The sequence below is a fragment of the Eleutherodactylus coqui genome, chromosome 11, assembly GCF_035609145.1.
Source record: "Eleutherodactylus coqui strain aEleCoq1 chromosome 11, aEleCoq1.hap1, whole genome shotgun sequence".
Lineage (NCBI taxonomy): Eukaryota > Metazoa > Chordata > Amphibia > Anura > Eleutherodactylidae > Eleutherodactylus > Eleutherodactylus coqui.
The window spans coordinates 71075025-71095657 of NC_089847.1; the positions used below are offsets into that span (position 1 = coordinate 71075025).

Consider the following 20633-nt stretch of genomic DNA (forward strand, 5'->3'; position numbering starts at 1 on the left):
TGCCTACGGCTATGTAAATGGGCCCCTAAATATGTATATGTGTATTAAAGTGCTGCTACCAGTACCAATCTTGTGTATATTTCATATTCTCTTGTCAGCAGTCTGGAGATGTTGCCTGATGTCTCCTATCTTTGTAAAGTCCATATGCTTGCACCAGGGTGCAAAATGACAGAAGTAAAGATCTTTCCCATCTGCGCGTAATACCATGTGGGAGGATATCACTCAGAAGTTCTTGTTTTGTCAATCACTTTATTACATGACACATGTAATGTCCAATCTTAACCACTAGATGTCACAATCATTCTATTTGCCTTGCACTTACTAATTACCTGGAAACTGTGATAACACCACACAGAGGCAGATTCTGTAACACTTCAGACTGGAATAGACTCTGATACCAAATGTGAGCAATAACATATTAATGTCATTCCCAAACTGTAAAGGGTTTACTTAAAAAAAACATCAGAACACAATGGAGTTTTGTTAAAAAGCTTAAAACTGAAGGATATGTCATTAAGAAAAAAATGATCAAGAGTAATACACTATAAAAGTAGAATAATGTATGTATGTATGTATGTAAGATAGATAGATAGATAGATAGATAGATAGATAGATAGATAGATAGATAGATAGATAGATAGATAGATAGATAGATAGCACTGAAAAAGAGAATTTGAATTTGATGAAAGAGAAAGGGGGAATTGGAGGCAAGGGAGGAGGTGTGACAGAAGGAGGTAGAAAATGAACTTGAGAGGGAGGGAGAAACAAAGCAGAGAAGACAAGGAGTCCAAGGTATTGGAGAGAATTAGCAGCAAGGAAGAATAAGAGTGCTGACAAAGGAGCAGAGTGTGCTGAAGATGTTCTCCTGTCTGCTGAGATTTTAGGTGGTGGTCCCTCTGCTCATCACTCAGAAAGGGGTGCACAAAAAGGACTGCAAAGAGCCACTGACATACAGAGAAGCAGCTTGAAAGGCGGAAAGAAAAGACACAAAGAGGTGAGAGACTTTGTGACAGGCAAGAAAGACAAGGATAGAAAGACACAGAAAATATAACTATATAACACATACAGATACATAGATGTTTACTCACACACCCACACAATGAGAATACATGGCGGAGATGGGAAGCTATTTCCCACAACATTGACATCTCTTTGTAATTAGCGGCTCCATTTAACGAGCTCCGGATTAGGCCATCATTTTAATTGTCACCTTATCACCTTGCTCCCTCTCTATTATTTTCTATCTGGAACTTTCTAAGCTGGAGTTGCCTTGGCAGTTTTTATTGTATTTTTTTTTGCAATAATAAAAATTTTTGAAAGTGGATCCGTAGCAGTGCAAGTGCTGCCCCCTGCGGATCGGGACACTCCTAAAGACCACTCTCAAAGGATATCTCTTACCACTTGCTGATCAGATGGACTTGTACCCACAGTGTATGGACTATTTCATGGAATTCTCTTGAAGTCGCCTCGGCTGACATATTGGGGAAGTGGACTCTCTTGGCAGTCTTTTCCAGTGTCATCTCAGAACAGTCTTGCTTTCAGCAGTCTCTCCACCAGCCATGGCGTTTACCTTTGCTGCGTTCTGTTACATGCTGACACTCGTCCTCTGTGCTTCTCTCATCTTTTTCATCATCTGGCACGTGAGTGTTATTGGGGGCATGTAACCTAAGGGGCATTAGTTCAGAGTCAGTACTGACCTGTGATCAAACTAACCTGCACCATAAGGGTGCAATGATCAGGAAATCAAATGAAAGAAATAGCGATAAAAAGAGCACCCAGGAGCAAATAAGGATTAGGAGAAAGTATGTGACAGTGAGCAATATAGGAAGAGTAAAGCTGGCCAATGGGAAAGGAAAACATGGGAGCCTTTAGTGTGGGCATCTAGGGTGGGAACAATACACTTGATCAAGGTACAGTTGGGGAGTCGATCCAGTTAGCAATGTGTAAAGCCGAACATTTCTTCTATATAGAACCAGTCCTCTTCTTTGTTTGCAGATATGTATATAATGTGTGCAGATCTCAGGTGTGCATCTATACACTTCACTGCCCAAGTCACAGCTGTTCTTGTGCTCCATCAAGTCATTTCCATGTGTCACTTATTTCCAGTCCTTCCCATCTAGTAACATTCTGTGAGCGGTTTTGCTGTAGAAAGATACAGATGATTGAATCGATTTTTCTAGGTTCCAGATAAGAATCAATGGAGAAGAGAATTTTAAAGCTTCACCCATCTCTACTAACTATGTATAAGACCTGTAACAGGCATAATTGACACCTAGGAACTTTATCTGAGAGTGTACAGATGTTACCAACAAAATGTTACTACTACTACTAGAATTAGCAGGAACATGCACATGTATAGTATGACATCACATGAACAGGTTAGTACATATGGGCACACAGTCATGTACACAGAAGTGCTGCATATATATACTTAGGGTGGATAGCACATAGGAGTAAAACCATTCAGAGAAAAAAAATGTGGATGTGATGAAATAATATATTCTGAATGTCAGAGCTTTGGGATTATAATATTTCCATTGCATTGATGTTAAACTGTTTAGCTAACAGTTGATATTGATCTTTTTTGTACATACATTATATTATGCTGTGGTGTCTGTATATGCTGTGGTGGCTGTAAGGCAAATCCTTACATTATATTTGTAAATTTTTATTCCATTTACTATTGGTCTAAATCTGTATGTGGTTTAGTGATAAAGATATTACATGGTTTCTTTTGTGTAACTGATCCCATGGTTAGATTGATTTGTCTGATAGCAAGGCTTGCATAGTAATAAACTTCTGATATTCTGCACATCTCATTCTGCATATTTTTGGAAACAGCGTATATGTATCTGTGTGTTGATAAACACATGCGTAGGGGTTTGTTTCTTTATTAATATATATATAGCTACTGTGTCACAATGTATATAATTGTGTGTGCCACATTTTCTAAGCCCCCACCCTCCCCCATGTGTTCATCCTTTATGTTTCTGCTTCTCTCTGTTGCTGTGGAGACTGATCCGGTATCCATGGAAACTGCATATGTTTATAAAGTGGTACCCAGAGAAATAGGCATGTCTTATATACAGTACAAATCCTGTGCATCACCCCCTTATACATTTGGCAGAACAGTACCTCCCCTACTTTCATTGTCTTTTGTCACTTGTCACTGTCTTCGACTTCTTTTTTCGTTCTCCTGTCTACTCCATACTTTTCCATTTCATCTCCGTGACTGAATTGCTGATTTCTGTTCTGGTTGTTGTACATCTATACATTGTCTTAATAACAACAGCATTATGTACAACCATAAGAACAAGCAGAGTGTTACAACTAAAGTGCTGTTCTTAAAATATGTTTTCTTTACAATATTAGATTAGTAAGAATGATTCCTTCATGGTGATAAAAGCAAGGCTATAATGGCAGGAAACACAGATTTTATAGTCATTATACCATTGGGATGTTAAAAGTTATTGAGGCTAGGGCTACATGACAACTTTGGCCATGACATGGGTCACACTGCCAGATTGCAGTATAGCCCTGCAAACTAATGGAAGCAAATACGGTTACATTGCGACTCACAAGTTGCTGCGACCATGACCCACAGACTGCAAGAAATTCAAACTCTCTAGATTTCTTGCAGTTGTTGGGTTGCTACAACTGACAAGTAGCAAAGTGACCACATTCACTTCCGAATTTGCAGGGCTGTAATCTTTAGTTGTGTGATACGTGTGCTGCCAAAGTTGTAGCCATAGCCTGAGACATCCTATGTTTCATCCAATGTAGCATATGTATGAAATGAAATATTTTTGGTTGTGTTTGGCACAGAGGAGTATGGTAAGTACACACTGAACAGACCCTGCAGTCACATTGCCTGTACCAATGGGTCTATATACATTGAGAGATTTTGAGATAGGACCTGTTAGTTATCAACCTTGTATGTGTGTCCTTGCGTCTACTGATTTGACTCCTAATTAGTATATCATTACAGCTATAATCTGAAAGCCCTTCTTTAGGGCTTAAACACATAGGCGCATGCACAAATATGCTCGCTACAATGGAGCGCATTTGCGGATGAACCAGTGAAAAGTATATTTTTTTTTAACGGCTCAAACTCTGCATTGTTGTGCGCAAGAATAATAAAAAGCAGAAAGAAAGAGCAAGTCCTATTTTTTTCTTGTGTGTAGTAACATCATGTGAGAATCATGGTAGTGAAAAAGAAACCATTGAAATTAATGGTTTTATTTTGTCACATTTTGTGGCTGTGATTTTCATAGTCGTCTGGTTAAGTCCTTAGGCTGAATTCAGACACACTGTTTTTAATTCTTTAGCCAAACCCATCATAAATCATAAAAGGGAAAAAAGGTGTAAAGGAAAGAATTAGGCTGGGTTCCCACAGGGCAGAATCCCGACGGAAATCTTGGGGTTTGGCCGCAGCAAAAAACCAAAAAATTTCTGCAAGAAAAGCTCTGCTTCAAAACCTGCGGCACTTTGCTGCCGCCGGTTTTGGAGCGTTTTGGTCGCACGTTTTTCCGTTGTGGCCAGCACTCCCATAGAGGAGAGTGCGGCCGCAATGGGGAAAAAAAATTACATGCTACGGCCAGGGAATCTGCAAGCAACGGATTGGCCGTCTTCTAATCCCGGGGCTGGGTAACCCAGGATTAACGGCCACAGGCGGATCTGCCGCAGTGAAATTCCGGACGGAATTTCCGTGACAAATCTGCCCTCTGTGAACCCAGGGTGCGTCATGCATAGAGGAACATTCATAAAAGCTTTCCCACCAGTTTATGGCATACAAAGTTGCTAATTTTTGAGCTAGTGTGGATTTGCACAAATATTTGCAACTTTTTCAACTGTCAGTTTCCTTGTGTGCATGCCGTACCTGACCAATTCGGTCAAGCCTCTGTTTATCTAAAACACTTTCCGCCACTAGAGGGTACCTGAGCAATTAGTTCTGTCTGATATGCAATTGTACTTTCTGACATGGCTTGTTTCTGGACCTTGTTACATCCTTCTGCTGCCTTCCCCTACCCTTGGCTTCTTATGTTGTAATGCAGGAATTCCACATAAGTTGACCTCAGCTTTGTAAATCAGCTAAGTCTCTGCCTGTTCCTTTGGTACCATGCTACAACTATCCTGACCAGTATGCGTCACCTGCCAAAATACCGAGACTAATTAACAGCCTGCGGGTTGCTATAGCCAAGAGCAGATCCCGATTGGTGGAGTTAAAGAGTGACTATCAGGGGACCCCAGGTGCTGCCTCAGGAATAACTCCAAGCCAAATTGGTTTGTGGCATCGTAGGTCAACCCCCACTGTTCTGAGACACTGCAGCACCACCACACGAAAAATGTATTACTACTGCTCTGGCAAACTACTGAATGAGGGACTCCCACATAATAATCATAGTAAACATGTCTTAGCAGGGTATTTAAAATGGGTTTTATAAACTTCAAAGTGATTGTCTGATTGGCACTCAAAAATTTTAAGTAGGTCAGTACCTACAGGGGATGATTACCCGCTTTTTAGTTTCCTCAATTCTTGCTGCTAGATTGTTTATTTAGCTCATCTCCAGTAGCACAGATCCTATAATCCGTGACATCAGCTCGTGCCCCATTTATATGGGACGAGCTGTCGGGCAAACAATGCCCAATAGCTCATCGAAGTAGATAAAGTTATACACATAGCAGCATCTAGAGACCAATGAAGCCCCCTGGTGTCTTGCAAGCCTCGTTCTAAGGCAAGGAGAGAAATGCACAGCCCAACTGAGGTCCGCATCAAGACCCAAATAATTGTCCAAATAAAGTATGTGGTCCAGGCAGCATAAGATGAAATAAAAAATAGACTCTTTATTCCTCCATTAAAAAAACAGCGACGTTTCGACCCATCCAAGGGGTTTTTACCAAGCTATTAATAGCTCATCGTAGTGACGCTCGCTCCTGTTCTATTACACAGGAGCGAGTGTCGCCTAAAGCATTGCCGGCTTGGAGGCAGAGCAACTGGGTAGCATTCTTTCCCCGCCCAACTTCATTCACTGTAAACAGACAGTCCTTCAGAAGTAACCACTGCTGTTTACACTGAACAGCTCATTGTTCAGTCGCTGCATGCATTCATATGGGACAATTACTGTTCAAATTCCTGTGGGAGCATGTGAATTTGAACAATTCTAAATATCTTTTAGCTACAGTGCCTACAGGGAGTCTAAGGTGGTCTGAAATCCACCCTCTCTCTCAAAACTGCTAATTTCTCCCTTCTCTCTTTAGCTCTTCTTCCTCACATTGGCTGCTGTGTGTAATATAAGTCTGTCATAGGATCACCAGAGAGTCAGTGCATGGAGAGCAGATTTCATATTAGAATGTGGGCAGAATTGTTATAAAGAGCAGATTATTAAACCACCAGTGAGAGAAAGATGGCCATCAGATAATTTCTGTACATATACAGAGACAAATGATCTTTACTGATGGAGAGTCTGGAGGGTCACTTTAAGAATACTTTTCTGTGTGCTTTGCTTAAAGTTAAACCATGGCTGGGGGAGGTAGGCTAGCATTCACGAGTATGCACGCATAAAAAAAAAACACGCAAGCTTGCCCCTATTGATTTCATTGGGCAGTTAAGTTAATTGATTTTTCTGCTATGTTCATGCACAGTACGCACAAAAATAGAAAATGCTGTGAAAAAATATTCTTATGTGAATGAACCCATTGAAATCATTGGGTTCTATTCACTGTGTTTTGCATGCGCAATACACTGCGCAAATGCATTTGTGTGAATATGCCCTTTAAGTCATCATTCACTGACCTCAGTGACTGAAAAAATGAATTATAATGGTTCCTGGGGGAAAAATGTGATGATGACAAGTAAACTGATGCATTCTGAAATTAGTTTGTTTCCCATATAGTTTAATAGGATTTGTCAATCCATCATCATTTGTAGTTTTAAACATAAATATACTGTAAAAGAAGAACAAATATAGCCTAACAATGTAACTAATATACTGACGTGAAAGTCCTACCATCCAATTTCCATGCACTGCTGCTATAAGTAATGCTCCGTAGGTGTCTATAGAATAGCTTCCTTTTGAAAGTTCACAGAATTGCTTGAACCTAAATAAAAATACACTGTAGCAATCTCCAGTTTAAATAGCTTGAAATTACAGATTTGGAAAGGCAGTGTTTAGGAGCCGCAGTTACCCAAGTGTGTGCTGATATTTCATATACAAAAAGGCAATGAAATCTTGTTGAGCTGAAATAATTGACTGTTTGTTACATCTTTGCTGCATTCTACATGCAAAACAAAGTTACCTTAGATAGCATGCAAGGCCTTATGTTCTCGACCATGTTTTCACTTCGTATCACGCGTGCATAGCACGGCCGCGTCATACGCAGTGAATGGAGTCAATGGCGTGTGGACACTGCATATCAATACTCAAGAGAAATAAATCACAGCATGCCCTCTCAGTGTAACATGCAGAGTGAGCCCTATACATTTGTATGGGCTGCGTATGATACACTGTCCACATGCAATACATTGCGTATGAGCAACATTTTCATACGCATCCCCGCTCTGAACAGAGTGGGGAATACATTAAAAAAAGTGACACTGCGTATGTCCATGAATGTGTGATATGCGGGCATGCACAGTGCCATACACAGCAATGTGTGGTCTCTGCCAGTTCTCTACCAGCAGAGCATATGCTTGCACGAGCCCTTATATTCTATCATGGCATGGACTTTTTTCTTTCAAACAGTTTAATTAGGCTGCTTTCACACCTGCGTAGGGGCTCAGTTTAGGGTTTCCATATCTCTCCATATGTCGCTGTTTGGAGGAGAGAAACTGAAATAAAACATCTCATCTTTTCACCCAATTGACAGGTTTCCATATCTCTCCATATGTCGCTGTTTGGAGGAGAGAAACTGAAATAAAACGTCTCATCTTTTCACCCAAACGGACAGGTTTCAGTTTGCTTCCGTTCAGTTACATTTCCGTTTTTTTTTGGACCAGATAAAGTAAATTACCAGACAGGCTTATCTGAACTCAGGCAAAGGACTGCATCCAGAACCACCACCTTAACCAGAAACACCTTCAGACCAAAAATATAACTATCATTCTCTGTGACGAGGAGCCGGAATAAATGTGTACAAACTAAAATGGATTGGTCTACTGAGATACACACCTCCCAGCCAACCAATCAATGCATGTAGCAGCAGAGAAGTATCCGAGGCGGTGTCCTGTGCTAAGGTGACAATGAGCATGTGCCAGCGTGAGAATCACATGGGCCACGGCTGAGGCAGTCATATACCCCTGATCCCAATCCTCCAATATGGTCAACGAGTCATAACAGAAACCGCCTGCAGATGAGCGGGTCGGATCCGGCAGCGAGAATTCTCGCCGCGCGATCCGACCCGAGCGCCTGCAGGGACGAGCGCGTACTCACCCGCGCCTGGCGGCCCCGGCTCTTGCATGTGCCGGCTGCCGCGCAGCCGGCGCATGCGCAGACCGGAGCCGGCGGCCGGGTGAGTGCGTGCCCCGCAGAAAATTAGGACATGCCGCAGTTTGTTTGCTGCGCGAGATTTCGCGCGGCCAAACCGCGGCCGTCTGCATAGGAGTGCGTATTTTAATGCACTCCTATGCAAACTTTCAGCGGCGGAAATCCCGCGGCGGGATTTCCGCTCGTGTGCAGGCGGCCTTAAAGGGGTTGTCCCGCGGCAGCAAGTGGGTCTATACACTTCTGTATGGCCATATTAATGCACTTTGTAATGTACATTGTGCATTAATTATGAGCCATACAGAAGTTATCAAAAGTTTTATACTTACCTGCTCCGTTGCTGGCGTCCTCGTCTCCATGGTGCCGACTAATTTTCGGCCTCCGATGGCCAAATTAGCCGCGCTTGCGCAGTCCTGGTCTTCTGCTGTCTTCAATGGGGCCGCTCGTGCAGAATGCCGACTCCGTGTAGCTCCGCCCCGTCACGTGCCGATTCCAGCCAATCAGGAGGCTGGAATCGGCAATGGACCGCACAGAAGCCCTGCGGTCCACAGAGAGACAGGATCCCGGCGGCCATCTTCAGCAGGTGAGTATGAAGACGCCGGACCGCCGGGATTCGGGTAAGTACTACCCGGTGTGTTTTTTTAACCCCTGCATCGGGGTTGTCTCGCGCCGAACGGGGGGGTTAAAAAAAAAAAAAAAAACCCGTTTCGGTGCGGGACAACCCCTTTAATGTGACCCATTATCTGTACAATTTCATTGAAAAACAAACTGAAATGTTTTAGAAAACTTTACAAATAAAACTATAAATAAAAATAATGTGTTTGCATAAATATGCACACCCTAAAACTAATACTTTGTTATTGTATCCTTTGAATTTATGACAGTATTCAGTCTTTTTGGGTATGTGTCTTTCAGCATTATACGTCTTAACTTGCAAATCATTGCCCACTTTTCCTTGTAAATCACTCTAAATCTGTGAGATTGCGAGGGCTTCTCTCGAGTACAGCACTCTTCAGGTTAATCCACAGATTTATAATGGAATTCAGGTCTGGGCTCTGGCTGGGCCATTCCAAAACTTTGATCTTCTACAGGAAAGTCATTCTTTTGGTGATTTGGGAGTATGCGTTGGGTTGTTGTCATGCGGGAAGGTGGAATTCCTGTTTATCTTCAGCTTTTTAGCAATGGACAGAAGGTTTTGTGTGCGAAAAGGACTAATATTTGAAACTGTTTATAATTCTCTCCACCTTGACTAAAATCCCAGTTTCACCAGCAGAAAAACAGCCCCAAAGCATAATGCTGCCTCCACCATGCTTCACTGTGGGTATGGTGTTCTTTTGGTGATGCATAGTGTTGGCTTTGCACTAAACATACCTTTTATAAATATTGCCAAAAAGTTCAACCCTGACTTGCTGTAGGTTTTGGCAAAACATAGCCGGGTTTGGATGTTTTCCTTTGTTAGAAAAGGCTTCCGTCTTGTCCCCTCCCCCACAGACCAGACATGAAGAATATGGGAGATGGGTGTCACATGGTTGCCAGTAATCTCTGCAGCTCCTTTAATATTGTGGAAGGCCTCTTGGCAGCTTCTCTGACCAGTTTTTTGCAGTCTTTTTATCCATTTTTAAGGGATATCCAGTTCTTGGTAATGTCACTGTTGTGCCAAATTCAATCTGCTTCTTGATGACCATTTCACTGTGTTCCATGATATATGTAAGGCCTTAGAATTTTTTTGGCACCTTTCTGACAAAGCCCAGATCCCTTTGATGTGTTGTAAGTTCTTTACGGCTTTTGCTGAAAAATGCATCTAAGAAAATGTCAGGAAAATCCTAGTAGAACATCTGAACTTTATACAGGGAAAATCTGAATCACTTAAAATGATGGTGTCATGTCCAATCAGGACTCGCTGGATCCTTAACCCCTTCATGACATGGCCTATTTTGGGCTTAAGGACGCAACAATTTTTGGCGGATTTTCTTCTCCGTTTATCAAAAGTCATAACTTTTTTATTTTTCTGTCGACGCGGCCGTATGAGGGCTTGTTTTTTGCGTGGCGAACTGTAGTTTTTATCGGTGCCACTCTTGGGTACATAGACTATATTGTAAAACTTTTTTTTTTTTTTTAATGATAGCAGGGAGAGAAAACGCATCAATTCTGCCATAGATTTTTTTTTTTTTTTTTACAGCGGTACTCATGCAGCATAAATGAGACATTCCATTTTTTCTGCGGACCGGTACGGTTACATCGATACCAAAATTCTTACATTTTTTTTAGGTTTTCCCACTTTTCTGCAATAAAAACCCTTTTTCTGGGTAATCTTTTTTTTTTTCTAAATTGCTGCATTCAAAGTCCTGTAACTTTTTTATTTTTTGATGTACGGCACTCTATGAGGGCTTATTTTTTGCGAGACGAGCTGTAGATTTTATTGGTACCATTTTGGGGTACATACGGCTTTTGATCACTTTTATTGCGTTTTTAGTGAGGCAAAATGCTAAAAATTAGCATTTTGCCTCAGTTTTTTAGCGTTTTTTTTTGCGTTTTTTTTCCGTGCACAGTCAAAAGCATGTGCAACTTATTGTACGCGTCGTTACGGATGCGACAATACCAAATATGTGGGGTTTTATTTTTTTTTTACCTTTTTTTATGCTAATCTGAGAAAAAGCATTAAAAAATGGTTTTTTTAACTCTTTTTTTTTACATTTTTTTAAATTCTTTTTTTAATCTTTGTTTTTTTTACACTGTTTGTGTCCCTCTGAGGGACTTTAACCACTGCCCTGATGATCGCTGGTATAAGGCATGGCAGAGCTACTGCTCCGCCATGCCTTATCGCTTGTACAGCGATTATAGGCACAGGCAATACAGGATGCCAGTGTCTGGCGTCCTGTTGCCATGGGGACAGGCCGGGCTCTCACGATGACATCGCGAGTTCCGGCCGGAGACACAGAGGGAGCCGCGCTCCCTCTGTGAACTCTTTCCCTGCCGCGATCTACTTAGATCGCGGCAGGGAAGGGGTTAACAGCGGAGGGGCATCTCCGATGCCCCCCCGCTGTTGCAGCGGGACGCCGGCTGTGACTGACAGCCGGCTCCCGCTGCGAGAGAGCGCGGGATCTTATGTGATCCCGCGCTATCTCCAGGACGTAAGTTTACGCCCTGTTGCGGGAAGTACCAGGCTGCCAGGATGTAAACTTACGCCCTGCAGCAGGAAGGGGTTAAACCTGAAATACTACGCAAGTGCACACCAAACTGTGGTAAACAATAAAGAAAACCACTACAAGAAAAACACTGTCCATAAAGACCATTACCCAGGGAAGGACCGACCTATGCACAAATAACCCACAAATAACCTAACAAGGGCAAACCTGACCGTGTACCTAGGCCACTAGTAGAGATGAGCGAACGTACTCGTCCGAGCTTGATATTCGTGCGAATATTAGGGTGTTCGGGATGCTCGTTACTCGTAACGAGTACCACGCGGTGTTCCGGTTACTTTCAGTTTCCTCTCTGAGACGTTAGCGCGCTTTTCTGGCCAATTGAAAGACAGGGAAGGCATTACAACTTCCCCCTGTGACGTTCAAGCCCTATACCACCCCCCTGCTGTGAGTGGCTGGGGAGATCTGATGTCACCCGAGTATAAAAGTCGGACCCTCCCGCGGCTCGCCACACATGCCTTGTGAGTTAGCTGAGGGAAAGTACTATCGTGCTGGTGCTGCTGTAGGGAGAGCGTTAGGAGTCAGTGTAGGCTTCAAGAACCCCAACGGTCCTTCTCAGGGCCACATCTACCTGTGTGCAGGCTGCTGCTAGCAGTGTTTTGTTTTGTTTTTTTCTCAAAATCGGCAGTGCAGAGCATTGCACCCGGCATTAGGGACAGAAGTGGTGTATAAGCAGGGAGAGTGTTAGGAGTGAGTGTAGCCTTCAAGAACCTCAACGGTCCTTTCTAGGGCCAAATTTAACCGTGTGCAGTACTGTGCTGGCTGCTGTTAGCAGTGTTGCATTTTTTTTTTCTAAAAATCGTCTGTGCAGAGCATTGCACCCTCCATTGATACTACAGGGACAGAATTGTGTAGGCAGGGCCACAACACAGTTATTGTTCATTGAATATACGCAGCGGGTCCTTCCCTTTGCTAAAAAGGACAAAAAATTATATTTGGCCAGCCTGTGTCAGTCCTAAGGTCTCCGTGTACGTGTGTGCTGCGTGGAGAACGTACAAAAATCAGACGCAACCAGCTACGGTTTACTGCAGGCTTGCGCCATTGTCTTTCCTGACTGGCAAATACCTGCTCTGCTAGAGTTAATAACTCTGCTACACTATAGTTGTGTGACACTTTTTGAGGGCCACACCACAGATATTAAACTTCTTGTTCATTGAATATACGCAGTGGGTGCTTCCCTTTGCAAAAAAGGAAAATAAATTATATTTGGCCTGCCTGTGTCAGTCCTAAGGTCTCCGTGTACGTGTGTGCTGCGTGGAGAACGTACAAAAATCAGACGCAACCAGCTACGGTTTTCTGCAGGCTTGCGCCATTGTCTTTCCTGACTGGCAAATACCTGCTCTGCTAGAGTTAATAACTCTGCTACACTATAGTTGTGTGACACTTTTTGAGGGCCACACCACAGATATTAAACTTCTTGTTCATTGAATATACGCAGTGGGTGCTTCCCTTTGCAAAAAAGGAAAAGAAATTATATTTGGCCTGCCTGTGTCAGTCCTAAGGTCTCCGTGTACGTGTGTGCTGCGTGGACAACGTACAAAAATCAGACGCAACCAGCTACGGTTTACTGCAGGCTTGCGCCATTGTCTTTCCTGACTGGCAAATACCTGCTCTGCTAGAGTTAATAACTCTGCTACACTATAGTTGTGTGACACTTTTTGAGGGCCACACCACAGATATTAAACTTCTTGTTCATTGAATATACGCAGTGGGTGCTTCCCTTTGCAAAAAAGGAAAAGAAATTATATTTGGCCTGCCTGTGTCAGTCCTAAGGTCTCCCTGTACGTGTGTGCTGCGTGGACAACGTACAAAAATCAGACGCAACCAGCTACGGTTTACTGCAGGCTTGCGCCATTGTCTTTCCTGACTGGCAAATACCTGCTCTGCTAGAGTTAATAACTCTGCTACACTATAGTTGTGTGACACTTTTTGAGGGCCACACCACAGATATTAAACTTCTTGTTCATTGAATATACGCAGTGGGTGCTTCCCTTTGCAAAAAAGGAAAAGAAATTATATTTGGCCTGCCTGTGTCAGTCCTAAGGTCTCCGTGTACGTGTGTGCTGCGTGGACAACGTATAAAAATCAGACGCAACCAGCTACGGTTTACTGCAGGCTTGCGCCATTGTCTTTCCTGACTGGCAAATACCTGCTCTGCTAGAGTTAATAACTCTGCTACACTATAGTTGTGTGACACTTTTTGAGGGCCACACCACAGATATTAAACTTCTTGTTCATTGAATATACGCAGTGGGTGCTTCCCTTTGCAAAAAAGGAAAAGAAATTATATTTGGCCTGCCTGTGTCAGTCCTAAGGTCTCCGTGTACGTGTGTGCTGCGTGGACAACGTATAAAAATCAGACGCAACCAGCTACGGTTTACTGCAGGCTTGCGCCATTGTCTTTCCTGACTGGCAAATACCTGCTCTGCTAGAGTTAATAACTCTGCTACACTATAGTTGTGTGACACTTTTTGAGGGCCACACCACAGATATTAAACTTCTTGTTCATTGAATATACGCAGTGGTGTCTTCCCTTTGCTAAAAAGGAAAAGAAATTATATTTGGCCTGCAGGCTTGCGCCAATTTATTTCCAGCCTGGGAAATCAAATCACTGGTAATACAGCATGCTGAGGGGTAGGGGTAAGCCTAGAGGACGTGGACGTGGCCGAGGACGCGTAGGCCCAAGTGAGGGTGTGGGCACAGGCCGAGCTCCTGATCCAGGTGTGTCGCAGCCGACTGCTGCGCGATTAGGAGAGAGGCACATTTCTGGGTTAATGGGTCCACGCGGGAGACCTTTATTAGAAAATGAGCAGTGTGAGCAGGTCCTGTCCTGGATGGCAGAAAGTGCTTCGAGCAACCTATCGTCCAGCCACAGTTCTGCGCCGTCCACTGCTGCAAATCCGAATCCTCTGTCTGCTGCTCCTCCTTCCTCCTAGCCTCCTCACTCCACTACAATGACACCTGCTCAGGAGCGGTAACACTCCCAGGAACTGTTCTCAGGCCCCTGCTTAGATTGGGCAGGAGTGGTTCCTCTCCCACCAGAGGAGTTTATCGTCACTGATGCCCAACCATTCGAAAGTTCCCGGGGTCCGGGGTCCGGGGGAAGAGGCTGGGGACTTCCGCCAACTGTCTCAAGAACTTTCTGTGGGTGAGGAGGACGATGACGATGAGACACAGTTGTCTTGCAGTGAGGTAGTAGTAAGGGCAGTAAGTCCAAGGGAGCAGTGCACAGAGGATTCGGAAGAAGAGCAGCAGGACGATGAGGTAACTGACCCCACCTGGTGTGCAACGCCTACTCAGGACAGGTCTTCAGAGGGGGAGGCAAGGGCATCAGCAGGGCAGGTTGCAAGAGGCAGTGCGGTGGCCAGGGGTAGAGGCAGGGCCAGACCGAATAATCCACCAAGTGTTTCCCAAAGCACACCCTCGCGCCATGCCATCCTGCAGAGGCCGAGGTGCTCTAAGGTCTGGCAGTTTTTCACAGAGACGCCTGACGACCGACGAACAGTGGTGTGCAACCTTTGTCGCGCCAAGATCAGCCGGGGAGCCACCACCAACAGCCACACCACCACCAGCATGCGCAGACATATGATGGCCAAGCACCCCACAAGGTGGGACGAAGGCCGTTCACTGCCTCCGGTTTGCACCGCTGCCTCTCCCCCTGTGCCCCAACCTGCCACTGAGATCCAACCTCCCTCTCAGGACACAGGCACAACCGTCTCATGGCCTGCACCCACACCCTCACCTCCGCTGTCCTCGGCCCCATCCAGCAATGTCTCGCACCGCACAGTCCAGCCGTCGCTAGCGCAAGTGTTGGAGCGCAATCGCAAGTACGCCACCACGCACCCGCACGCTCAATCGTTAACCGTCCACATAGCCAAATTTATCAGCCTTGAGATGCTGCCGTATAGGGTTGTGGAAACGGAGTCCTTCAAAGCTATGATGGCGGCGGCGGCCCCGTGCTACTCAGTTCCCAGTCGCCACTACTTTTCCCGATGTGCCGTCCCAGCCCTGCACGACCACGTCTCCTGCAACATTGTACGCGCCCTCACCAATGCGGTTAGTGGCAAGGTCCACTTAACAACGGACACGTGGACAAGCACAGGCGGGCAGGGCCACTACATCTCCCTGACGGCACATTGGGTGAATTTAGTGGAGGCTGGGACAGAGTCAGAGCCTGGGACCGCTCACGTCCTACGCACCCCCAGAATTGCGGGCCACAGCTCGGTGGTGGTATCTGCGGCGGTGTATGCTTCTTCCACTAAAGCACCCTCCTCCTCCTCCTCCTGAACCTCTGTCTCGCAATCTAGATGTGTCAGCAGCAGCAGGACGTCGCCAGCAGTCGGTGTCGCGCGGCGTGGCAGCACAGCGGTGGGCAAGCGTCAGCAGGCCGTGCTGAAACTACTCAGCTTAGGAGATAGGAGGCACACGGCCCACGAATTGCTGCAGGGTCTGACAGAGCAGACGGACCGTTGGCTTGCGCCGCTGAGCCTTCAACCGGGCATGGTCGTGTGTGACAACGGCCGTAACCTGGTGGCGGCTCTGCAGCTCGGCAGCCTCACGCACGTGCCATGCCTGGCCCACGTCTTTAATTTGGTGGTTCAGCGCTTTCTGAAAAGCTACCCACGCTTGTCAGACCTGCTCGTAAAGGTGCGCCGGCTCTGCGCACATTTCCGCAAGTCCCACACGGACGCTGCCACCCTGCGCACCCTGCAACATCGCTTTAATCTGCCAGTGCACCGACTGCTGTGCGACGTGCCCACACGGTGGAACTCTACGCTCCACATGTTGGCTAGGCTCTATGAGCAGCGTAGAGCTATAGTGGAATACCAACTCCAACATGGGCGGCGCAGTGGGAGTCAGCCTCCTCAATTCTTTTCAGAAGAGTGGCCCTGGTTGGCAGACATCTGCCAGGTCCTTCGAAACTTTGATCAGTCAATACGTATTATGCACCCGCGGATGGAAGCTACGTTCTCTCTCACCATCCAAAACGGGGACATTTCTGCTTCATCAATCTGTGTCTAATATTCCTCCTCCTCCTCCTGCTCCTCCTCCTGAAACCTCAGGTAATCACGCTGAACGGGCAATTTTTCTTAGGGCCACAAGGCTTACTCATCTAATTTTTCGAAACAATTTTTATATGTTTCAATGCTCTTAAAAGCGTTGAAACTTTAACTTGAACCAATTTTTCGTTAAACTGGGCTGCCTCCAGGCCTAGTTACCACTTAAGCCACATTAACCAAAGCGATTAATGGGTTTCACCTGCCATCTTGGTTGGGCATGGCCAATTTTTACTGAGGTACATTAGTACTGTTGGTACACCAATTTTTTGGGGCCCTCACCTACAGTGTAATCATAGCAATTTGTATGTTCTTCACCTGCACTCATGGTACAGAAGTGTGTGTGGGGTTGGCCTACACTTTAGCTACATAAATGTAACTTGGGCCTTGGCTATACTGCAGCTACTGAAATGGAACGAAGACTGCGCTCCCACTATACTGCTGCTTCGGAATTGTTACTGGGGCCTGTCTTGAGTGCTACTATTGCTGAAATGGAACGAAGACTGCGCTCCCACTATACTGCTGCTTCGGAATTGTTACTGGGGCCTGTCTTGAGTGCTGCTATTGCTGACATGGAACGAAGACTGCGCTCCCGCTATAATGCTGCTAGTGATATGTTAGTGGGGCCTGTCCTAATGCTACGGCTGAAATGTTACGAATTCTGGGCTCTGCCTATACCGCTGCTAATGGTATGTCTCTGGGGTGTGGAAACAGAGGCTTCCCAAAGACATGATGGCGGCAAGGCCATTTCCCACCAACGCGGTTGCTGTAAAGGTGCATATAACCACGGACACGTGTAGAGGACACGTAGTGCCTCAAAAACATCCCCCTCCTCCTCCAACAGGGAAAACAAACATTCTTGGCAAATGCCTTTGCATTGGTTCGTCTGGTGGCAGTCCAAGAATTTCACCTTTACCGACACTACAAGAGAGCCCCCCCACCATCCCCCCGCCACGGCCCACTTAATCCTGGCCACATTCCGAAAACCAACAAAATAAAACCGCGCTACTAGGTCCGCAGTCACCACCACATTACCACCAACGCGGTTACTGTTAAGGTGCATATAACCACGGACACATGTAGAGGACACGTAGTGCCTCAAAAACATCCCCCTCCTCCTCCAACAGGGAAAACAAACATTCTTGGCAAATGCCTTTGCATTGGTTCGTCTGGTGGCAGTCCAAGAATTTCACCTTTACCGACACTACAAGAGAGACCCCCCACCATCCCCCCGCCACGGCCCACTTAATCCTGGCCACATTCCGAAAACCAACAAAATAAAACCGCGCTACTAGGTCCGCAGTCACCACCACATTACCACCAACGCGGTTACTGTTAAGGTACATATTACCAGTCTGACTGGGGCATGCAGAGACACCTTGACAGAATGAATAGTGTGTGACACATAGGTTCCCCATTGCTATGCCCACGTGTGCAGCTCCTGATGGCGGTGGCACAGGATTCTATTTCTCATTGCTTCTGTACAGCATTGTGGGCTATCGCCCCGCCACTTTTAAAGAGGGTTGCTGCCTAGCCGTGCCAACCTCTGCAGTGTGTGCCTGCGGTTCCTCCTCATGGCAGACGCACTTCTAAATAGACATGAGGGTGGTGAGGCATTAGGGCAGCTGAAGGCTGCGCAGGGACACTTTGGTGTGCGCTGTGGGGGGGAGGGGGGGGCAGTTGGGCAGCATGTAACCCAGGAGAAGTGGCAGTGGAGTGTCATGCAGGCAGTGATTGTGCTTTGTTGGAGGTAGTGTGGTGCTTAGCTAAGGTATGCCATGCTAATGAGGGCTTTTCAGAAGTAAAAGTTTTTGGGAGGGGGGGGGCCCCACTCTTGCCGGTATTGTGGCTTAATAGTGGGACCTGTGAACTTGAGATGCAGCCCAACATGTAGCCCCTCGCCTGCCCTATCCGTTGCTGTGTCGTTCCCATCACTTTCTTGAATTGCCCAGATTTTCACACAAGGAAACCTTAGCGAGCATCGGCGAAATACAAAAATGCTCGGGTCGCCCATTGACTTCAATGGGGTTCGTTGTTCGAAACGAACCCTCGAGCATCGCGAAACGTTCGTCCCGAGTAACGAGCACCCGAGCATTTTGGTGCTCGCTCATCTCTAGCCACTAGCAAACCCTATGTGGCATAGGAGAAGACCACAGAAAAAAATGAAAATGAATAATAACTGCATTACTTAGCTTTGAGAAGACTCGGGCAAACAGGAGCTCCAGCGCCAAGCTTTGACTTCTATAACAGACAGAGGAAAACTAAAATTAAACAGCACTGAGAAAAGCACAAGGCGAGATTCAATAGTCCTGACAAATTACCCACAGATGAGGCCAAGCAAGTCTCACCTAATAGCACTCCCACCAGAGCTAGAAGATGGAGAAACACATACAAAACCTGTACCAGACTACTAGAAAGGAAGTGATCGCAGAACCACCGCAAGAAATGGCAGCTGTGTACTATGTACTACTTAACATCAGTTTAAATGTGATTAGCTAATTCTGAAAACAGCCCCATCCTCAAGTTTATATATATATTTTTTCAATGGAATTGTTCAGATTGATCACATTGAAGATGGAAATAAATCTGAAATGATTCATCTTTGTTGAATTTTCTAACATGACGAAAACTTGGCATTTTAACAGGGGTGTGTAGACTTTTCATAGCCACTGTATTAAAATAAAGTTATGGAAGCACAAAAAAGGGAGTTTTTAAAGCAACAGAGAGAAAGTAAAACCTTCATTCAGTCAATTGAGCTACCAAGGCAATGAATCCATCATGCCGTTTCTTGTAGTAGTTTCTTGTCTAGGTTACCACTTGACTAATGCCCCAGAATGTGAGTACTGTGGTATTCCCATTGTACGATGTATAGATATGGAGAGATAATGGAGTGTCTGCTTATCTCTAAATACAGCTCAGATATATTGAGATTTTTCTTAGGAATTTTTGTAATGGATGTTATTCAGTCTGTTGCTTCACAGGCCCAAAAGCTGTCCACTCCATATGAATGGCTGATCATTGTGTCCTCTCTTTTCTAGATGTTGATGTCATCCATAGTCTGTTGCTTGACAGGGTTATCACTCACCCACCCCACCTGATTGTCTGTTCATCTTGTCTTTTCTTTAATCTACATATATATATTGCTTATGCATTCTTAAGGCCTGTGCACCTCTTATATACTTGATTGTCTGTTTATACTGGTATTTGATTGGCCAGTATCCTTACTAGAGATGAGCGAACGTACTCATCCGAGCTTGATACTCGTTCGAGTATTAGCGTGTTCGAGATGCTCGTTACTCGTGACGAGTACCACGCGATGTTCGAGTTACTTTCACTTTCATCTCTGAGACGTTAGCGCGCTTTTCTGGCCAATAGAAAGACAGGGAAGGCATTACAACTTCCCCCTGCGACGTTCAAGCCCTATACCACCCCCCTGCAGTGAGTGGCTGGCGAGATCAGGTGTCACCCGAGTATAAAAATCGGCCCCTCCCGCGGCTCGCAACAGATTTATTCTGACATAGAGGAGGGAAAGTGCTGCTGGTGCCGGAGCTGCTATAGGGAGAGTGTTAGGAGTATTTTAGGCTTCAAGAACCCCAACGGTCCTTCTTAGGGTCACATCTAACCGTGTGCAGTAGTGTGGAGGCTGCTTTTTGCAGTGTTGCACATTTTTTTTTTTTGTATATCGGCCGTGCAGAGCATTGCGCCCTGCAGTAATTATACATACTCCAGGGCCAGTAGTGGTGAGGCAGGGACAGAAGACATATATTTATTGAATATAGGCAGTGGGCCTTTCCAAAAACATTTGGGAAAAAAAATCTATTTGGGCTGCCTGTGACTGTCCTCAGTGTACTGGGTCTGTGCTGGGTGTAGTTGTCCTCCTAATTCATACGCAG

General features: G+C 45.4%; 1 protein-coding gene across 2 annotated transcripts in view; it reads left to right on the plus strand.

Annotated features, from left to right (window-relative positions):
* Positions 1-854: 854 nt before the first annotated feature.
* Positions 855-20633, plus strand: part of CNIH2 (cornichon family AMPA receptor auxiliary protein 2) — a 327207-nt gene continuing 307428 nt past the window's right edge. For both annotated transcript variants that reach the window (XM_066583892.1, XM_066583893.1), the window contains exon 1: positions 855-1640. In XM_066583892.1, the coding sequence (XP_066439989.1) occupies positions 1560-1640 (81 nt within the window). In that variant the 5' untranslated portion in view covers positions 855-1559. The remainder of the gene's footprint in view (positions 1641-20633) is intronic.